The sequence below is a fragment of the Melospiza georgiana genome, chromosome 6, assembly GCF_028018845.1.
Source record: "Melospiza georgiana isolate bMelGeo1 chromosome 6, bMelGeo1.pri, whole genome shotgun sequence".
Classification (NCBI taxonomy): Eukaryota; Metazoa; Chordata; class Aves; order Passeriformes; family Passerellidae; genus Melospiza; species Melospiza georgiana.
The window spans coordinates 25,229,362-25,252,502 of record NC_080435.1 but is presented as its reverse complement, the minus strand read 5'-3'; the positions used below and the strand labels follow the sequence as shown (position 1 = coordinate 25,252,502).

Here is a 23,141-nt window from a genome sequence, read left to right as displayed (position 1 = left end):
GCCAAACCCAGAGACCCTGAATAGAATAAAACTACTCATTCAATTCTGTGCTCCCAGGAGGACCTTATTGTTCTTCTCTGGCCTTTATTCTCTTCCCACATGTCCCTGTAACAAACAGACTTAATCCAACACAAGTTTTATCAGCATATTGCCTCCGTGGAGTATATGAGACTATTGTTACATACTGCAACTAAGAATGGCGTTTCGTGGCCCCAGGGAGAGGGACAGTATGAAAATGACAGTGCAGAGATCCAGAGGCAGCAAAGAGATCTCTAAAGCACACCGTGGTGTTGGGGCTTATCAGTTTCCCCCAGTGGTACATTGCTGCCTGCCACGTGTTTCCCACAACTGAAGAAAGCCCCTCACAATCCTACAGGCACATCAGCCATTCCCCATCCCCTCCTGAGAGCTCCTGTTTGCTCTCCTCCTCCACCCTTCCCTTTCCTGCCCAACTCCACCAGCTGTATGAATGCAGCTGAAATGCGGACACCCCACCTCATGCTCTGTTCCTGGGGATTTTTTTCTGAATAAAAGATGTATTAGCACCTTCATGCAACTGTGAATCCTGACCTATCCTAAACACAGACCTTCCACAACTTGAAGGCCAGAAACAGGAAAAAGAACAAGCTGAACTTGGTTTATGTGAGGAGTTGCTGAATTTGTGCCATTTTCATCCAGACCCCAAGGAGGAATAAACACAATCTCTCACAACATAAAACAAAAGCATCACTTGAGAGGGGAAAGCTGCCAAGATACAAAACAAACCCCAGGGAGATCTATCCCAGTGGTCTGAGCACCACAGATAAGTGAGTAGAGCTGTCAAAACAGAGAGAATTGCTGAAATGGTCTGCATTTATCACCACCATCAGCCATGCTGGAGTGGTAAACTCCTTTCAGGAGAGATTAAAATGCAAGAATGAATGCTGAGACTGATCACTGAAGTTCATACTGCAGTGTGTGTTATCTTTATTACTGTATTTTCTTATCAAGAGTAATTAGAGTAACCTTAATAGCACTTTCATCAATCTAAGTGTGCATTTCCCCATATTATTTCTTCATTTTCACTTTGAATTTGTGTGCTTTGTATCATCTGCTTTATCTCACACAGCATCTTACTCTGCAGCACTGCTAAACTTGTTATCATGCTATAAAAGCCTAGCAGAGGAATAATTTCATCCATATATAGGTCCCTGGAGCTCACCAGTCCTGAATAGCAACTGGAATTTCCCCAGGACACTCAGGGATAACATCTGCATGATTCCAAATGTTCTCCATACTGGACCTTCCATGTTCATGCTTGACATCAAAGATAGGACAATCAACAGCACAGAGTGAGCCCATGACAGCTCAGAATTAGGATAAATTGCTATTGGATCACACAGATACTGGCTGGAGTCCTGCCAAGAAGCCTAGCTTTGTACACTATTAAAATTCATTTCAATTCTTACAGGTCAGATACTTAAGCTCACCTTTCTTCCAGCTTCCTCAGCTTCTACCACTGCTTTCTTTGGTTTTGCCTTTTTTTTTTTTTTTAATATGGTATTATGTAGAAAATGTAATTTCTTGCTCTTGGTCTTCCCAGACTGTAAAACTTAAAAGCTTTCTACTTACATTCATGCATTTTAATTAAAAGAAAAAGTGTAAAATATTAGACTTCAAGACATAATTAAACCTAATATGCTGTTCCAGATCAGAAACCCTAATTAAGTTTCAGTATTTCCTATTGCTAATAATCATCCAGTCAGCAAATACCACTGACAAATTCCTCTCCCCTCTTGCCTTTCTGCCCACAAGGCATTGCTGCCCCAATACTTAATTGGAAATTAAACATTTTTTCACTGTACAAGTTGGCCACACTTGTACTCCCATTTAAAGTTCACAATTAGAGATGCTTCTAATGTTGAAAAATAAATAATCAGCATAAGAGAAAAATATATTTCTTGAATGTGTAAAATTGACATTCTGTGACCAATTTTTGTAGCAAAGAATTCAGGAATATAAGTTTCCAAGCAGAGTATTCACAAGTTTCTTGTGTGCAAAGTGAATGAAGAACCAAAGATGAAAATGCATGAGACAGACAAAGGTTCACATATATTGGAAGACAGACACTAACATTAAAACAGACTGCAAAAATAAAGTAATCCATATATTCTAGTATAAAAATAACAGTGGAAATAATTGACCATATTTCATAAGTCTGCAGCTGGTCATTGAAGATTCACCTCCTGGAGTTTACAGCCTCCCTTTGCCAAGGGAACAGTGCTTTCCCTCCTTAAAGTCAACTTACATTCTACCTACACCAAGCTGAGGACTTCTGCCTTTAGCACTGTCAATATAGATTTTGTTCAAGTAGCAAAGAAAAAAAGAAACATTTTAAAATAATTGTCTGTTTAGTCTGTGGTGGTGTGCTCAATTCAAAATTGGAAGCACTTTTCCTGATAAATTCTAATCTAAGAGACACTAAAGGGACATTTCTTCCTAACAGTTCAGTATTTAACTATTAATTTAATTTCACAGCATGTATTTTTCAAAAATCAATAAACCAAATACATTGAGCAGCAGAAAAGCATGCCTAACCCCCAGCATTAGATGACAGCAAAAGAAATGCTGTCCTAGTGGCAAAGTAACATTTCATGTTGCCAGCTGGGTGACTTGGGGAGAAAAAGTGTCCTTAATGTGCTTCTTTTTAAAAAATGCACTAAAACTGTTAATATTCTTCATATTCTGTGGCAGAGCAAACCCAAAGCCCTTGCTTTACAACTCACTTAACTGGCTGTTCTATCAATATAAAGGACACCCTCAGGACTCTCCACAGGTCCTGCCCTTTCAGCAGTGGCTCCCGAGCAATGATGGCAGCAATTTGGAAGTCAGAAAGAAATGAAAGAAAAAAAGAATTTGTTACAGGCAATCCAAAATAACTCCAAGGGCTAGAACCTGTCCACTGGCTCTGTCATTAAAATCAGGAAGGAAGAGAGGAGCCAAGAAGGGACACAGACAATTGTGTTGTTTGAGTCGCTCTCTGTTCTGCTCCTCAGCAGCCCTCAGGCCGCAGCCATGGCTGCAGGCAGGGACAGGCATCAGTCACACCCTCGTTCCCCTGGTGCTCCAAGACACTGCCAATGATTTGTACAAAGCTCTCCTGGTTCAGGGTGAATTTGGGGGAGATCTCCCAAAGGGGCTCCTGTAGGAAAGCAGATTCATTTGGTCCCTCTCCCAGCCGGTCCGGGAGAAAATACCTCCTTGGAGAAAAGTGGAAAAAACCTGTTTGTTAAACAATGAAGCCTAAACAATATTAAACACTAAAACCCCTTGTTGCTCCAAGAGAGATGACAGACTGAGAAAGTCCCTCCCCGGGGTGCAGCTCAGCTCACTCAGGCTCTGATCAGTCCCTCAGTGCTGGAAATGTCGCGGGCCAGGCCCGGCCTGGTGGGCCTCAGGTGCAGCTGCCGGTGCTGCCCTGGGTGTTCAGGCCAGAGCAGGTTAAACAGGGCCAAAGAAAAGGGAAAAAAACCCACAGTCCAGGGAACTCACATATGGTTGGACTCAATGGTCTTAAAGGCATTTTCCCACCGAAATGATCCTATAATTCCACAAAATCCACCACAAAAGCTGGTATCAGTTTGGGAAAATTTGCCAAACTCAGAATATGTTATCAATGTATCATATGTATGCAAGCATAGGAAATGTCTCAGTGAAAAAGTAAAAGAAAACATTAATAAATGCTTCTTTTAGCATTGTTTAAATGCAGAACTGCATAATGAGATTAAAAAATATGATCCACATCTGCTGAGCATCAGACTTGAACCTTCCAAATGCCTGCACTGACTTTGGGTTTGGAAAACAATTCCCATTAAAGTTTGTGTTGGTTTAAACTTACAAGATCTATTTGTTTTCACGTCATTTTATACCCAGTACTCACTTCCCTGCATCCCTGAAATAAGGCAATAAAAAGAGATTTCATGTCAGCTACGCAACATCACGAGTGAAATGCAAATAACCCTGCTAGCAGAAGATATTTTTATTTGATCTATCACCAATATAATTATCACACATACATGACAAAGCCTCATCTGACTTACTGGAAGAGAGTTCACATTATTATGGTTTAATAAGAAATACCTAACACAACTAAAAAAGGTGATGATTTAACAGGGGACTTTAATGAAAAGGTGGGTAGGCTGGGTTCAACAATAATTCTGGCAATTACATTGGCATCTTAATTGCATAAAAATAATACTGGAAACACGACAAAGTGTTATATTGACTGCAGGTCACCAAATGCAAAAAAATGAATCTTCAAGATATTACCATGGTAAAGCCTCTGCATGTATGTACAACAGTCCTCATGAAGAAATGTCACTATCCACAAAAATGTGGATATTGCCTGCACAGGCACCAACCTCAGCATCCTCCATCCCCTCCATGTTTATAAACTGGCATGTTTCCAGCTGTAGGATTAAAATAACTTCCCTTAAATGTTCACCCTCCTACGGCCTATGGATGAGAGAAGTGCTTAAGTGGCACAGCTAAGTACAGATAAATGTTGCTTTTGCTGGATGTTGAAGCTGCTAATACAAAGCCCATGGGTGCAACCTATGACACTCCAGAGCAATGAGTCCTGCTGAGCATTTCAGCACTGCAGTGTGCTCCAAATAAACAGTGGGAACTGTCAAAAGACTACATACATTCTTCAGTTTGCAGAAGTATCTTCAGGATTTATTTTTCTCAGGATACCTGCAAAATTTCATGAGAAGTAACAGGCTACATCCTTGTAGCAGTTTGACATATCATCTGTCAAATATAATTGTTGAGGCAAGAGCAGACTGTCCCCATGCATTACCTCATTAACTTGTTCCTAGCATGCCTGTCTAGAAGAGATGGAGCCTGACTGGACCTGTCTAGTATGACCTAGGAGACAGTTTATGAGGTTTATCAGGGTCATGGTGTCAGAAACACATTAAGGTTTAAATAACAATCAAATAACTATATCCAGATGAAAATACCATATTTACTAATGTTTAGTCACATTCTACAGTGCAGTTTATTTGCACTGAAGGCCAGCATATTTCTCACCAACTGTTAGAACAGAGCAATATAAAAGAATTTGAAGCACATACAGAAGATGCATTTCAGACCTTAGTAACACATCATAGAAGTACCCGAAACCGTATTTCAAGATATGTATCATATTTCTGTTTAATGTGCAATCTTCAGTTTCAAGTGCAAGGCACAAAGAAATAGTGCTTACAAATTTCTAACATCTACCTTTATCACTGACAGGTAATTACCCTCGTTTTTATGCAACAGATTCCATGAATTAGGTGTAACTTACACTCACAAGGTGTAATTCTCCCCAGCAGACAAACCAACCACTGACACAAGTAATACACAAAGGAAAACAATGGAGGGAAAATTAAAAAGAAAAAAACACTTCATGCCTCAAAGGCCATGTGGGCAGAATTTAGGTAACTACATCTGAAAATGCTATTGCATCATTTTAGTAATGGTTTAAGAATGATATTGCCCAAAGGGTGTTTCCACTAATACACTTGACATCACGAGCTGCTCACTCACTCTCTCCTTCCTCTGAGGCAGGATGGAGAAGAGGACTGGAGGCATGAAAAGCAGAGATCAGGGAGTGAGGTAAGGCCAATTTAATGGAAACAGCAATGAGATAAGAAAATGAACAGTAGCAGCAACAATATTAACAGAAGAGAGTACAAGAGACAAACAATTCATACTCCAGTGCTCACCTCCATGGAAAACCCAACTGCAATGCCCTACTCTGCAACCCAAAGGGACCCCTTCCTCCCTTCCCAGAAAGTGATGCGAGCCAGTATGAAATAACCTTCCTGTCCTAGCCAAGCCCCCTCCTGGCCACTGTAAAAATTAACCCTGTCCTGGCTGGAATCAGGATATTAACCACCTCTGACTCTGTACCATCTATGTCACACACCCATTTCCTACACCTTCCAATTAGCTGGACATATATAAATATACACAATCACAGGTATCATTTACATATCCATGGCCCTCCCTCCATGGTGTCTGTGGAGCTCATTCAGTCCACAGCTGTGGGTTCTACCCACCCTGGATGTCTCCCAGGACAGGAGGGCTGCTGTGCTGTGCTGCTGGCTGCCTGCTGCCCCAGAGCTCAGGTTGGTGTGAGTGGAGCAGCCCATCCTCGCTGGCCACGGCAGCCATGGCACACAGGGACAAGTGCCAGCAGCCAATGTTATATGTATAGTTCAACAGCACAGACTGCTCTTAGCCAAAATCAAATCTTTGTGACTACTGGTTACAGCAAGTGGCCATAAGATGGTAAGTACATTGCCTGTTTGCTACTCCAGCTGCATGCAGGTGCTTATTTGATTCTTTTACTTTCATCTGATGAACACTTAATGCAAGGGACACAAACACTGGGTGGATGAAACCTTAACATCTGAGCAATTTCTGAATTTTAGGGCTTTTAGAGCTGTAGAAGTATAAATAAATAATGGAGCACTAAAAATCATTTGGCAATAACCATTAGCAATTGCTTAGAGATTCCCACTCATTTTTATTTTGGCTTTAACTACTTCTCTGTGAGGTCACTGAAAAGCAGTTTCTAAATCTTCCTCTAAGCCCTCTCTATTTGCCAAGGATTCAAAGACAAGCAATAGGTGGACCTGGCTACTCAGTTCTCTCTTCAGAAATTATGAGTTCAACCTGCCCTTGATACCCTCAGTGGAAGATGAATGCTTGTTGTCTGTGTTTATTCTGTGTTTATATCAAACACAGCAAAGCATATTCAGCATGAAACAGAAAAACTCCGTGCTAATTACATAAGTAGTCTCATTGGAGTCAATCACTTACTTTTAGTTAGACACATACCTTGCTCAGTGAGGTGTAAAATTACCACATTAACAATTGTCTCCCTTGCCTCTCTCCGAGGGCTCAGGGAACACTGAGCTGTGCAGGCAGGACTGATTTGATTGCCTCCATCTTTTATTGAGAAATAAAGTCTGTCAAGGCAATATCAGATGACTGTTGTTTCCTTTGTTCTCTTCAGAGGGAGGAATAATGGGTGTCAGGAAAAAGTACAGCCATGTGTCTGGGTAATAAAAGTGGCACATCAATGAGCATGGGCAAACCACTACAATTAACACAGGGGGATGGATGCTGCCTGCTTAAACTCTGCAAGAGCTCCAGCAGCTCCACACCCAGCTGCCATTTGTTCCCATCCCAAGGCTTTCCACCAGCAGCAGCTCCTCCACAAAGCCTTCAGACACTGTGAAATCATATGCTCAAGGGAATGGGTGGAGACTTTTTCATAGTATGAGTGACTGTTGAGAACAGTTATTCAGTCTGTTCATCAGTGGCAGCAAATGCATCCCACAATCTACACCCTCAAGGCTGCAATAGAATTACAAGACTACAGAGGAAGACAGGCAAGATGGATGTGCACAAAGGTATGGATGTGTACTGCTTTCACAGTTTTGAAAGACAAAAGGTAAGTTTCTCAATTTTACATAATTTTAAAATTTCAAACCCTGTTTGATGTGCCCGTGTATAATAAAGTCATACAAATAAATATTTTTAAAGTTCAGCTTCAAAAATCCAGATTGACAATTCCCCTCCTTATGCTCACAACCAGACAAAAGAAAAGGGAGGTGGATGGGGAGTGGGGAAACTTCAGGCACCATCAAGGTGACATACTAAGTTGTTTGAGTATTTATTGACAGAAAAACAACACAGGTCACACAGCTCTGGCCCTTCAGGAATACTTATATAAAAACTCTTCAGTTTTATGACATACAAATTGCTCATTGTTACTTTTGGATGACTGGATTTTAAATTATGTTGAAAAGCAGGACACCTTCAATTCCCACTTCTGCTTGGTTTACTTTAACTTCTAATTCCCTTTGCACATCATGTGTTCCAAGCTATTTTAATTCACATTATTCTTGCAATTTGTGTACTGAGTTCACCTAATAATTCATTTTGATGATACAATCTTCAAAGCATCATTTGTTGTTTTTTTTTAGTAGGTTCCAGAAGAGATTGTTTTTCATTGCAACACTTCTTTCAGGTACCATTCTGAGTATAGAGTTTAAACTTGCTGTTAGTCTTGTACTTAGCATATGCTCACTTAGCATAGCCACATTCATTATTTTTATTGTTGAACACTTTAGATAAGAGCTCCATACACACACAGGGGTGCCTCAACTTTTCAGCATGTTGCAGAGGCTAAAACACCAGCACCACTGTGAAACAGCTGAACTGGAGAATCTTTCCAGACAAAATTATGCAAATTGTCCCATCAAACATCCTGCACAGCTTCCAGATTTGCCATTCCCAGTGTTCAAAAAATAAATGCAATCTCCAAAACTAGCAAGCCAACCAATGTAACTCACACGAAGTGAGCCATACCTACATACAGGGCAATCCAAGCTTTATTACTATAAAATACCATTTTCAGTAATGTGGTCAAGTAAACAGTTTGTAGTAAGTTTCTTCTCTGATATCTACCAGAAGCAGCACTATAGAAAAAAAGTCCATATATTCCTCAATATAAGTAAAAGGTAGTTGGGGTGTTTTTTGTTTTGTTTTTTTTTTTACTGGCCAAGGACCCCCACCTTGGCACGAGAAATTTGAAGAATATGCCCTTTCCTATATCTGTGAAAAAACTCAGTTTGTAAATGTTTAATCACACACTATTAATCTTACAGCATTCATCATGTTTCAAAATGGTGCTTGAGCCAGGAGAGGACAAATCGAAAGAAGAAAGAACAGAGGGAATGAGAAGAAAAGAGTCTGCAGGAGCAGCAGAAAGGAAAGTCAGCTGTAATACACTCACCTGGGAACAAGCCCATTTCCCCCACATCCTCCTCCAGAGTCAACAACACAGAGTAATACCCTACTCCTCAAGCCATGGGAAAATGTGAGGGCGAGAGCTTGAAAACCTGGACAGCTGCTCAAACTAAATCACTGCACCACACCAGAGAGCTCTGCAAGGGCAGACAAGCTGCATGCTCACTCCACTGCTAGCATTTGATAAAAACAGTTTATACTGGTTTCTAAAGGACCTGCTAATGTCTTAAATTCAGTACAAATACTGGACAGTACCTAACAGAAATAGGGTTAGTTCACACAATGAACAATGAAAATAATAAACACAGAACATGTATTTTCAGGACTTTGTCTCCTTGGCTGATTTATGTGTCTGTACTGAGCACTGAATGAGGCAAAGGGACCAAAAACCTCACAACACCTGTGATTTTATTAGCATGGACTGTATACATGGGACTGAACACAGAATAAGTAATCTAAATTTTACATATTCACAAGTGCTTGATTTTGGAGTCCTCCACTTTCATTCTTTAGGTATTTTAAAAATTGTTTTGATAGTTTCCATTGAGAAATCACAGCCCACTGGTTTAAGACCAGACTTATCATACTGGGAACAGAGTCTGAGTCCTGGATCAGGAACCAACCATGGATGTCACATTTGACAAATCACTTAATGGCTTAACTTGGATGCATTGCAGTGGGGGAAATTATTAGGAAGAGGAGGCTGAAAGGAGTTTTCTGGATGGTGCCTATTCAACTGCTATGGCAAAGAACAGCCCCTCCAAAAAAAACTTTGGTACAAATAGAACACACATAAATATTATCCTCACCCAAAAGAGATTGCTGTAATAATAATTCCATCTAGAAAAACATAAAAATCAATCAACCAGGTTATTTCAGAATGCCTAATATCCCAGCACCCTCTCTCCAACTACACCCAAAACAAACCAAGGAGAAGAACAGGGAAAGGATCTGGTGAATAAAGATTACTCATCACCCTTCTCAAACCAACTATGTTGTTCTCCCTATTTGGGCTGTTCTTCACACATACAGCAGTTTCTCTGCCTACCATCCTCACCACCCTGTGACCAAGGACTCCCCAGATTAATCATGCGCTGTGTGAGAGGCTATTTTTCAGCACTAAGGTACCAGCACAGTGTTACCAAAAACTGTTGCCAAAACCAACTGCAAAACCCTTATTTTACATTTGAGTGAGATATTTACATTCAGTTTTCAAAATTGTTTGGTCATGTTCTAAAGGGAGTAGAAACAGTTGCATGTTATTGGGCTTCTTCTTGCCTTTTGTGCTTATGTGCCTAAGGTGCTTATTCCATAAACATGAATGCTGACATGGTTGGACACTGTAACTGATTTCACAAAGAGGGAACTCTGCTATTGTATGGTGCTCTGATTGCTGCTCTGAGCTGAGCCCACGCTGCAGTCAGCTTTGTGCAATGATCTATTTCAAGATGCTCTTAATGAACTGGTTTTTCTCAGCCACCATCAAAAAAACCATAATTTGTTCCAAATAACTGCATGTGAAGTTCGCAGGGCAGGCCAGGAGAATCTCAGACATAAACAGACAGGGTTTCACTCATGAGGATTACAAGTTCAGGGCAGTCAGTACTGCTGGTCAAATCACTGTCCATGTGTCTATTGTTCTCCTGTTAAAAAAGCAGCAGAGCACAGAGAATGAGTTCTTTCAATAAAGGCTAATGATTGATAATTTTAGATTTCAACACTACAGAAAGAAAAAGAAAAGTATGAGGTTGTGTAACACAAATGAACCATTCCAGTAGCATTAGAAAGCTACATCTTGATTTCAGGAGGCTCCATATTGGGCTCCTCAATATTTTGGTGACAGTGACCTGGGTGGAGATGTGTCTGCTGCAAACAGGAGTTATTGACTAAGGTGATCTCAAAATGAGCACAATGTACGGAGCAAAAATTAATTATCAAGCGACACCTTCACATTTTTGCTTTTGTTAAATATGCTCTTAAAAAAGAAAGACAAGAATACTGAAACAGTTTCATGCTTCTACACAGTTTTACTGGCCAGGAGACTATGGGAAGCATATCTGTTAACTTGTCATCACCTAGCAATTCTTCTGTGTGCATGCTGCACAGGACATGACCTCAGAGTGAACAGGTGAGCTGAAAGCAATGACTGCAAACCAAAGTAATAGGAGATAATAAGCAACTCGAGTCAACAAGAGACTGTCCACTTTGGGATGTGATCCTAGGAACCCTCATAAGCACTCATGACTAAGCCTGATGAGCCCTTTGTGTTGCCATCTTATTGCAAAGTTCCTTACCTTCTTTGGTAATTTCTCATGGGGATATCCTCACAGCACGGACTCCTTCTTCACAGCAAACAAACTCCAAAACTCTCTTCACAGCCAAAAACTCCAACTCTCTTCTAGACGAGCTAATCCTCTCTTTTATAGCACTCTTCCTTACTAGTCACACCTGTGGCCAGTTAAGGACTCTTTTATAGCACTCATCCTTGTTGGACACACCTGTGGCCTGTTAAGGGCAGGGCTGTTCCTAATCTTTGGTGATTAGTACAGCTGCAACTCCTCAGGGGTGAGATTACTTTCTGCACTATCTTCATTTTCTTGCATTCTATCCCCCCACACCTTTGCACTTATTCATATGGGCAGAAAAACCTGTCAGATTAAGTTTCAAAATATTTCACAAAACTATAGCTTTTCCTTCCTTTTGTACAGATACAACAGCTCTCTGGACTAGACCGCTTCTCCAGTAAGCACAAATCACTGCTACACTCCTTTTAAATTAGTTATAAATCTACAGCAGTGAGAAAGTCTGTGACAGTAGAGAGATCAGGATATGGATTCTGACAGGTTATATGAATCATTGGTTTTAAATGAGCTATTTCCATAACTGATGTGCATTCTAAATCACCTTGAAGAGTCTCATGCACACAGCAGAGCACTGTGCCCTCAGAGAGGCTGTGACACTGGGCTGCACACTGCAGATGGGCACAGCTCAGCCTTCAGTGTAATAAAAAATAAAAGGGGGTTGAGAGGCACCCACCCAGCAGAGCTGCTCAGTCACTCCCTCTCTGGACAGGGGAGAGAAAATAGAACCAAGGGCTCATGGGCTGAGGGCAGGACTGAGAGAGAGATCACTCCCTGAATACCTTCATGGGCAGAACAGACTCAACCTGCAGATACTAACTGAATTTATTACTAATTACTGAATATTTATTACTAATTATTTAGCCCCCCACTTCCAAGACCTGCTCACACAAACCCAACACTTACAAATATCTGAATTTCAACACCTCACACAACTAAATCTATGCAATGAAACTAAGAACAACACTAGAAAGAGTTTTAAAAGTACATGGCAAATTTACAAAGTGAGTTGATATAACTCAAAATCCAAACACAAACATAGCCATTGCAATGACTGTACCACATATTAATAAATATCTAATCATGAACAAAAATACAAAGATTCTTATGTTAAAATTTCAAATCCTCATTTTTATTAGTACAGTGGATTTAGGACTAAAGAAAATGTAGAGGCTTCAAGAATACTGTCTTGAGTCTTTGTCCAGTTTTAGAATGAAAAAAAATTATAATAATTCTAATTGCACTTCTGTACAAATACATACTGGTTTAAAATTATTAAATCAATTACATCTAGAATGCCTCACCCAAAAAGTGTGACTATCCCAGCATCTTACACTAGCCATGGCATTTTCCTTGTGCGCCACACGACACCAAAATGCAGGTGAATGCACTTGCCTACTTTTGCAGTGATTTATTCATTATACATTAGCTATAAAAAATATACAAAGCTCAAGACTGTGAAGAATGAAGATAAAAATCTCAGCATGAGTCAAAACTCCCATATTCTTTCATGAGACTGGTGAATATTACACCGGAGCAGCAATTAAAGCCATAATAAGGCACATCAACCATTCAGAGCCTTATAGCCACAAAAATTCCAAGGCTATGGGAAAGTCATGTTTGTTTCTTTCCATCTTGGCCTACATTTTATTCATAACTCACTCCAATGCTTCATAAAGGCTTTCAACTCCACTTCCAGCAGACACACCTGCATGCAAAAAACATAAACCTAAGAGGCAGCAGGAGTAATCTGATCTGCTTTAATATCAAGTTATCAGCACGTCTGACTCTCTCCCACTGCTGACATTTAAAGTTAATCTACCTTGCCTTTGCTGATGTCAGTATAAAAGGGACCCAGAAAGGCAGACTCAGTACAGAAATAACCAAAGAGAGTGGGTTTTTTTTTCTTCTTTAGCTCTTACTAAAAATACTCTGGAGTATTTTTCCTATCAGGAGAAATTCTGTAACACATAAAAAATATTTTATCTTTAATCATGTGTTTACTACGCTGTTACTATATTGCCTACACATTGGAAGATACACAACTTCTTTCATGGACATACCTTTCAGATTATTAAATATATTTCAGACGAAAATACCTGCTTTGAAACAAAGAAAACAGCAGTGCATGACAGCTCTCAGAGTGCCATTGGCTAAAGCAACATGTCCACCCATTTATAATTTGTGATTAAAGCAATGTAAAAGAGGCCAACTTATTGACTGACATCAAACAGAAGCAATTGTTAAAGTCTGAGAGGTACTCTTGTTGCCAGGAAACATTCCATGTGTATTATGAATAAAGACTGCCTATGATTATCCCCACTACCATACAAAAAAAAAGAGTGATATTCAAAATCTGGTTGCTTTTTATATTAAGAATCCAAAGAATTTATTCCTGAATTAAGCAGTAAGTCCACCAGTCCCACTCCTAAATACACATCCCAAAGCAAAAATCCATAAGGACCCACAGTGCAATTAAGAAACCAAATTCCAGATTACACCAGAGTTGAGTCATTTAGAAATAGCAGCTCTATTCTTTAAGACTCCACCATATATTGAGTTTTAATCCCTTAAGTGTCTCCTGTGTAATGTTGCAGAAAAATGTAACAGGGAAAAAAAATCATAGTCTTTGCTCTGGCAGAAATAGGCCATTATACAGCCTAAATATTAATTAGAATAAACACTGGTTTGATTTTTATTTCACAATACCTGATGGTTTTCTGCCCAAGCATCAGTCACATGGCACACATTTGCTTTACGGTGTATGATTGTAACTAAATCCACCTCATTTAGTCATTCCAATAAATCTGCACCTCGGTAGAAACCACTAAATGAGATGTTAATAGCACACTAAATATACCTGTTAGACAGATTGTACATGTAAAATGTGAAAGTACAGTGAACATTATTTGCACTTGATTAAGTGCTAGGCTTCTGTTCATTCTCCACAAGAAAGATTAGCAAACACACCTCATCCATGTTTCTGAGGAACTTCTCTTTAGCATCTGAATATGTTCAAGGCCACTTCTATCTTTCTGACAGTATATAAGGATGTCTGTGGGTAGAATTTATGCTTTAAAACAAACATTTTCAATAAAATAGCAAGAGTTAGGACAAGGTATGTATACCAACTACATCTAAATCTCCTTGTACAAAGGAAAACAACTAATTGCAACAAAACCTGGGTGGCAACTTGCACATTGTTCCTGGTAAAGTATGATGGGTGGGGGCTTATTTAAGGCATTTCATCCCAAATGCTGTCAATTACTTTAAGAAACCTTATGATGCTTCCTTGGTTCTTTTGTTTGGCTTCAGTCTGTGGTACAGGGCACAAGCTCTGCACTAAATTCTGCTAAGCTGTAGGATGTACATCCCACAGCAAGTGTTCCCTGCCTGCCCTCTCACTGAGCCACAGGAGACTGTGGGGCACAAAGTCCTTTATGCATTACACAAAGGGAACATATTACTTCAACATGGCACTGCCACAGCATGTGGTGCAAGGCTGCCAAGCAGAACTGGAACTTAGCAGGACAAAGAGCAGAGAATGACATTTTCCCCTGATAGATTTTTCAGCCTCCCAGATTCAAGCCCTGTCAAGATTACACAGAGAAACACTGCAACAAAACACAGAACAAGAGCCTCAAAGGTCTAAAAATGGTATTTCTATCTGTATTCACTAGCCCTGGCTCTTCAGCTGAGGCCATGACAGCGAGTTTTACTCATTTTATAGATGCCAGTGTTTTATGTTCACACACACAGTCCTATCCATGGGTGAAGAGTTATTCACAAACCTGGTTGTTCCAGGAACCCCAAACTGGAAACTGAAACTTCTTTCCTCTCACTGCTGCCACAAAGCACTGACTCCCCCGAGGTCCATCCTGACAGGTATACTTCAAAGCACCATGCTGTACCAGGTAGGCACCATTTGTCCACCACAGCTCTTTTTTAACTGGAGCACTCAGTTGCTAAACCAATTTTTATCACTTTTCCCTTCCACTTGACATGCAGCCTTAATGCTGCACTATTACATCCTATCCTGAAGTTTAGTGAAATTGCTCCAATTGTCCTTATTCTACCCCCACCCATGAATTCTATACTTCATTCAGAGAATTCAAGTCAAAGGGCATGACATGTCTTCCACTACCCACCTATAACATTTTCTATGTCCCAAATCACTCTTCTTTTTATTTTTTCCCAAGTTTCCTTCACAGAAAAGAGCCATTTAACAAATCTGTAGAATCAGAATCTCTCTCTTTTCAAGTAGTTATACCTCTGTCCTCTGCTTTTTATGCTGTAATTTTTTCCAGAATGGATCTCTGCTTTACTTACCATTTTCTAAAGAAATCCTGGTATTTAATCTACCTGATTCTGGGCCCACTGCTCTGTCCAGTTTAGTGATGCTGATGGCACAGCATTATCCTTGTCATTTTAGCTCACCTCAGCTTCATTCTGCTCTCGGCTATTACCCAAATTTCACTTCTGCCTGAGATGCTAAAGCTTGCTTCTTAAAGTGAAATTGAAAGTATCCACAGGAAATCTTATTTGTCTCTAGTTTATTGGCTCACTGTCTACATATAAATAACTCTGTGTTTGTAGAATTTTTATTGCATTCATCTCCACTTCTCTCTTTCCATTTTCAGTGTCACTTAAACTATGGCAGTGTCTCTTTTAATGCTGAAACCCCTTCAGGTCTTGGTCTGTGCCTTTTCTGCACCATCCTCCTCCTTGACCATTTCCACATCTTTGACACAATTTGGTCTTTAATTAAACAGCCTAGTGTCCTCCATTTACAGTAATGCAGTTCCTTATGCACAAGATATTTTGCTAGTCAAGACGTGTGATCGTCTGATTATACAGGTTTGGGAGTTTTTATATATTCTATTTCCTCTTAAATACTTGGGGTTTGTTTGGTTTTTTGGTTTTTTTTTTTTTCCATAAATCCCAGCAATCATTATATTCATGTCCATATTATTTCTGCTCCTTTTTATTTTTCTGTGCTTTTCACAAAAATGGCAAACAACACAAATTCCTGCCAGAGTAATTGAGTTGTATTTGCCAGTAGCCCACAATACAATTTAATTCAACTACATATGTATTCTTTTCTAAAACAAATATAACAGTATCCTGTTTTTTTTTATAAAGACTATCAGTGTCGTATTCACTCAATCCAAAGAGCATCATTAGTCTGATTTTACTTTTTATAACACTGCTAAAATAAATTGTTGAAATGGAATGCAAAATCATGCACAAAGTCAGTCCTTTTCTCTCATCATAAAACCATCATTTTTATTATTAATCAGATTTCCTACTGAACCACAGAGATCTATTATTTCAGCAGTAGTTGGAACCACTGTCTTGTGTGTGTGCACATCTCCAACATGTAAACATTTATAAAGCACTTGCAGATGTCCCAAGGAGAACAGAAACATTTATCTTATCTTCAGGTGGTATTACAGCAAACATATCACCTTGACTTTTATCTATGTTTTTCCAATCTGTGTTGCCTGAAGATAAAGCCCTAAAATACTACAAGCCAACAGCAGTTTATAGCTGTCCTGACATGCTCACACCTTTCTCCTTGTGCCAGCATTTATGCAAGGAAACCCCGTGGCAGGTGAGGGATGACATATCACTGGTGAGCTCAGTAAAAAAGAGGCAGAAGTGCTGTTTCTGCTCTCATGGGCAAAATGGGAACATTTCTTCAATTAGCATCCAACTTGTCAAAACCTCATAGAACCACAGAACTACAGGCTCAGAAAATCAAACCCAGTACTTCATATTGTGTGTTTTATAATTCACTAAAATGCAGATGATTCTAATAGTAACTCGTTAGCAGTAATGACTATTCCATAAAGTGCTGGATTATTCTTGTCCTTAGTGACTTCAGTAATTATTAGGCTGCAAACCCCTTTCTATAATCTCCAGCTGTCTTCCCAATTTATGCTTCCTAGTCAGAATGTAAGAACACAAATCCCTGTATTTCCATGCATAGCTATCTCAAAAAGGCAACTGTAACTACACTTGAATGTGCAATTCAAGGCATACTAAACATATATACATATACAATATGCAATATTACTATATACAAAAATATATGTTTTAGTAGCTCAGGTTTCAATAGAATTTTGAGAGTAAAAACATTATCCCATTTCTCTAGTGCCATTACTAGAACATTACTAGATTAATAAATATGAAGTAGGAGTTTCACTTTGAGTTTTTGGCACATCAAAGGTATGAAAATGAAGAAAACCAGTGTGAAAACATAGATTTTATTAACTAATCCAAACATCCCAATTTCAAAGAAATATAATTAATATAATAATGTAATAATAATAATAATAATAATAATAATACAGTCAGGCTGTTCAGTACCCAGGCCTCCCTGAAACTCAGGTTGTCTGTGCTGCAGTTCATATTTACTGTAAACCAGGAGTACAGTGAGTTTCTCCCTGGTATCACCTGTTGATCTTCAATACAGACAGGCCAAGTTTTTTTAACTTGCCCAACACTTCCAGTACATTTTTCTATTCTTTATTCAATCCTTCACTAACCATTTTAGTTTTAAGTGCAGGGATGTTCTGGCATTGGTGGAAAGTACCCAGATAAAAGTCATATCAAAACCATTCTGATGGTTGCTAATTCAGCAGCTGACAGGACAATCTTGGTGAAGGACTTCAGCTTGAAACAGGAATGATATCAAAGCTCATTGTCCTTTAAGGAATTGTTTGGCCCATTTACAAGAGTCTGAAAAATTAATATTCAGCCTCTTGTGCCCGAAATTGTACAGAACATTTTATCCAGTACATACCTCAGTTTCAATTGTTGTCATTTAAAACAAAATTTAAAATTTAGTTTTCTATTACTGTAATTCTGTTCAGGAAGTATGAAAACCCAGAAAAGACAAAAACCAGCTTTTTCTGAGACAAATATAATTCATAAATGCATGAGTTACAACTCAGTAGTACTTCAAGACAGGGCCCTCACTAATCCAGCCCTCCTCTGATCTTTCATGACATATTTGCTTCTCTTTCTACTGAAAGAAAAACATAAAACCAATCCTAAATAAAGGACATGCCATAAATGAATACTTCACAGAAAGCATGGCTGGCTATCATTATTTCTTGTTTACAAAAATAAGAAATCTTTAAAATACACATTTAAAGATTTATATGTTAAGAAAGTTCATGATTCTGATGCAGCCAGTCAAATAATAACCACACGATGCTAGCATGAAATGCAATTATCCTAATTTAAAATGCATCTCATTAAAACTTAAAAGCCAAAGGTGACAGCACATAGCATCCAGATTTTATAAAACATGAACACCACTCAAAAGCTGCATACTGGCTCAAATGACAGTATTCAGTGCAGCAAATATAAAGTTCTTTTCCCCTTCCATTCCAAAAATATTTCCTTCTTCCTAAGAACGCATGCACAAACCAATTCCCATCACTGGCCAGAAATGTCTGAAAGCACAGCACTGCAAAGTGCAGCCCTGCTCAGTTCCCAGAGTGCAGGTGAGTGGCAGCAGATGTGATATATGGTAAATAACGAACTGGCAGGTGTGTGGTGTCCCACGGGCACACACTCACCTCGGCACACGGTCCCGTTGCCCACGTAGCCGGGCTTGCAGGTGCAGCTGTGGCCCCTGATGGTGTTGGTGCAGATTGCATTCTCATCACACCTGTGCTGCCCACTGCCACACTCATCGTGCTCTAAGTGGGGAGGGGAAAAGGAAAAAAAAAACCTATTTACAAGAAGCATTTACAACAATTTACAAGATTTATTTATGTTTTATATTTTATGATTTATGTTTTATTTTTTTTATGTTTTATGTGAAAAACGCCAATCACTTGTTTTTAAAATTTTAAAAGTTTAATAGTAATAAAATGGTTATAAAAATAGTAATACAATTTAGAGTAATAATAATTTGGACAATTTGAATCAGGACAATATGAGACAATAAAAACAAAGAGTTATGGGTGGTTCGTGTACCTTTTCTGGGCAGCACGAGCCACGTTAACAGAGGGTTAACCCTTAAAAACAATAACATGTTGCATATTCATACACCTCATACATGATGCATAAATTCCATTCAAACACAGGATTCTGTCTGACCACCCTCAACTTCTTCCTCCCAATCCTGACAGTGCCTTCGAGGCAGGAAGAAGTTCATTTCTTCTGATAAGGGAGCAATAAATTCTCTTTCTCTGAAAGATTCAGGTGTCCTGTGGCTGCTATCTCAGTGTGAGTCCTTTCTTTAAAAAAAGTATCTTCCATAGCATAGTTTCTACTTTAACATTTTTTATAACCTAAAACCATATTTAACACACTACTTAAGAGAATTAATACAGCATAACTTTCTAACATAACACATATAATATTCATTTTGATACTTGCAAAAGGCCAATCATAAAACACATGCATTTTTCACATTTTATGTTTTATGTTTTTCTTTTTGTGAGCTTTGCAGTGAGCTGATGTGGCATTTGGAAAGCAATGGGAGAAGCAGGATGCTGCAGTGGCTGAGTGCTGGGGGCTTGGCATGGGAGTCAGCTATGGGCTTGCTCCTGTTCAGAAATCCAGTATGAGCATGGCAACAGGAGATTATTTAGGGTTAAAAACAGAAAAAAAAAAGAATGGGTGAGGAGGCAAAGTAGGGCTGTGACAAAAAGCTATGAAGAAGATTATCAGGGAAGAATATATGCTGTGAAGATTAACCTTTACCTCACTGTCCATCAGCAGCAGCAGTGATCATAAATACAAGCTAAGTAACACAAGAGGGGCCCTACCAGGCTGCCCTTTAACTACACAGTTCAGCTGTCACAACTGCTTGCCCTAATTCATGTTGAACTGACTCTTGCTCTAATAGCATCTAGTAACATTTCACATTTTTACAGCACCAATCATACCATGGAGCCTCAAAAGGGTTCCCAGACAAACAGGCCACATTTTGCTTTCATCCAGCAACTCCAGCTGCTGCCCAGAGCCAAATTTGCCCCAGCTCCTGCACTTCACTCTCTTGCTGCCTTTTTGTTCTTGTAGAGCACCAGTTAGAGGTGATGAGCTACCTGACCCCAAAGCTTTCTGCTTCTTCCTGTAATTACAAGGAGCTTCCCTCATACAGGATTGCACAAAGAAAGTCTGAATCTTTTACACTTTTGCGCCGGTGCCTTTACAGTTTTCTTCAGTGGAGCCAAAAGAATGTAATGAATTATCTTAAAACCACATAAGAAAATCAGAATCTGGAACCCTTCTTTGTAGCCTTCATTTATGCAACCACAATCATCAGGCTGATATCCATATGCTGAGAGGCGAAAGCTGTGCTTTCCTGGAATTGGGATTTGCTTAAGCTTTTTACCAGTGCATCAAGGTGTTCGAAGGACTAGAGACTAAGTGTGGCCTTCTACAGATCACAGAGAGGCAGTGCCTCTAAAACACGAGCAAATACTCATTTTTGCAACCTAAACAAAGCCCTTTGGAAGAGTCTCTCCATTGAGAACAGCAGCATCACAGGCTCTGACAGGCTGCAATTAACCTCTGCAATGCTCTCACTCTGCCACAGTAAAGAACAACAGCCAATTTCAAGATCATTCAAGACATGTAAGATTTGAATAGTGAATTCTAAAGAATCCACTAAACCAAATACTTCTGGAGCACTGTTGATAACTATTTGCAGAACATATATCCAACATGTTTTCCATTTTTCAAATACATTTGACAGCAAAATGATATGGATTGCAAGTATTTTCTCTTAAATAGCATCAAAGCAATATATCAGCCTCTCACTCTTTGCTTTTAGCAAGAAACACACACACACTCATATGTGCCTGGCTTCAGCTGATAAACTCATGCTTGAATTTATACTTGTTAGTTTATGCTGGTCCCTAGCTCTGCTTAGTAATTCACTGCAGCTTCTTGCCAGTTTTCAGAGGCCTTACATATTCAGAAAGCAGGGTTCTTGAAAGGCTGCCTGTTCTCCCCTTCATCTTTAAGGAAGCTGTACCACAGGCTGATTCTTTGCTGCTTTGGTCTCATGGTGCTCAGGCTGCTGGGTCAGACACAAAAAGGATCAAGCCATCCTCCAAGGAGGCATTCCAGAGCAGCTGAGACTGTATTATGCTTTTTATGAAAAGAGACACCCTCTCCATAATCTCTCCCTCCTCTTCCTACTTCTAATTGCCCTGAGCTTTCCTGTGTCAGTGTTCTCTGTAATGAGCGTGCCTTTGCAATAGGCCCATGTGTGTACACAAGATCATTCCTACTCCAGCAATTGCCAAAATTAGTCTATTACCTTCTCAGCACTTCAAGTATAAATAAAGACCTCACAGGGTGCCAGATGTGTTTTTCTCCAAAGTACACAAGAGACAGGATAAGTCTGCTATGTTGTTCTAGGACTCTGACAATGTAAATCACTATTTAGCATTTCTGCAGATACACAGATGCTGGAAATGTCAAAAGATTGAGCACTGGCAGAGCAGCTATCCCACAGTAATATTTTGCAAACAGAGGTCAGTTGTATCTAAGCTGATATCATTTAAAGAGTCAGCAACAAATCTGAACATGGGAACCTGCCCTTCATGAGACATCCTGGCACTGCTAGCACAAGGAGGACTAAGGGAGCTTCATCTGCATGAGAATCCCAAGATTTCTTAGCAGCAATATGGCTGCAGGGATGGGAACTTCAAATGAAGTTTTCCCTGGAGTAGAGATGTCTATAGCTGATGGTGCTACAGGCCTAATAAGAATGAGAAAGCATTGATTTCCTGCCAAGGTACAAAACTCTTTTCATCCAGATGAAAAATCCTTAAGAATCTCCCAGTACTAAGTTTTCCTGGGTTTTATGTGCCCTCACAGGAGCTCATCCTTTGGAACACTTGTGTGTTCACAATGGGAAGGGAGCATGGAAATGCTCATGCTCTGTTTTAACTCAAATAAAATTGTGACTCATTTGCAAAGAATACTGCTTTCATACACACACTGCTTTCCAAAAATCCCCATTCAAGCACATCAAACAGAGCCTGCTTTTGCTTTAATGTTACAGAAAATACTGCCCAGACACCAAACAAAACTGGCAGAGAAGGACCCTGCCCAGCAGGAGAAAGGAGTCACAAACAGCATCATTCCAAAGCACCAAAGGGGGCAGAGGCAAGACAAGAAGCCCAAAGTTGTCCTATTTTGACTATTTCCCTTGTAGCTGGAAACGAAAAGCACAAGAAAGGGACTCCAGCAAAGGAAAACAAAGTAACTTTTAGTTTCTTATGCACACATATATGTATATGTAAACAAATGAGCTGCCATGCTCAGGAATGACACCATGAAATCTGACTGAAGTCATCCATCTCCCTGAGCTCTATTTGCTGTACAGTACACACCAAATGAGTGCATGATCAAAGATGAAAAGATAAAAAGAACAGGCATACTGAAAAGGACAGAATTCCTTGATCCAACTATCATCCAGCTGGATTATAAATGTTTATTTCAAGAACAGCCACAACAGTAGCACCATTCTTTTCTTACAGGCAAGTCAATTTGTTTATGAAATTTCTGTGACCTGCCTCCAACATCAGCATCTCTGTTTCTCAGGATTGCTGCATCCATTTCATGCTTTATGGCAAAGTCACAAGCTCAGTTAGCTTATTGAGCCTTTTCCCCCCTCTCTATAAAACAAGGATATTACAAGATTTTGCTTTTTCCCTAGCATTTATCATTCTTCTGAAATCCTCAATACTGAAGATTTTACAGAAAATTAAAGGATATCAATCTTCTACTGCAAAAAAAGGGAAGAGTCAAATGTCCACTGCTCATTTCCTTTGCACTTTATTTATTCTTCCTGTAACTAGAGATGAGGGATGGAAGGATACATCATCTCTGATGCTTCAACTCTCCTGGCCCTATTTCCAAGCTACTGCTAAGCCAGAAATATAT

At 39.5% G+C, this 23,141-nt stretch overlaps 1 protein-coding gene across 5 annotated transcripts in view; it reads right to left on the bottom strand.

The window, feature by feature from the left end:
• NELL1 (neural EGFL like 1) overlaps positions 1-23,141 on the bottom strand; it is a 275,070-nt gene that overhangs the window by 87,275 nt on the left and 164,654 nt on the right. For 4 of the 5 annotated variants that reach the window (XM_058025608.1, XM_058025607.1, XM_058025609.1 and 1 more), the window contains one exon: positions 18,806-18,928. The exons of the other annotated variant lie outside the window; for it this stretch is intronic. In XM_058025608.1, the coding sequence (XP_057881591.1) occupies positions 18,806-18,928 (123 nt within the window). The remainder of the gene's footprint in view (positions 1-18,805; positions 18,929-23,141) is intronic. 5 annotated transcript variants of the gene reach the window in all.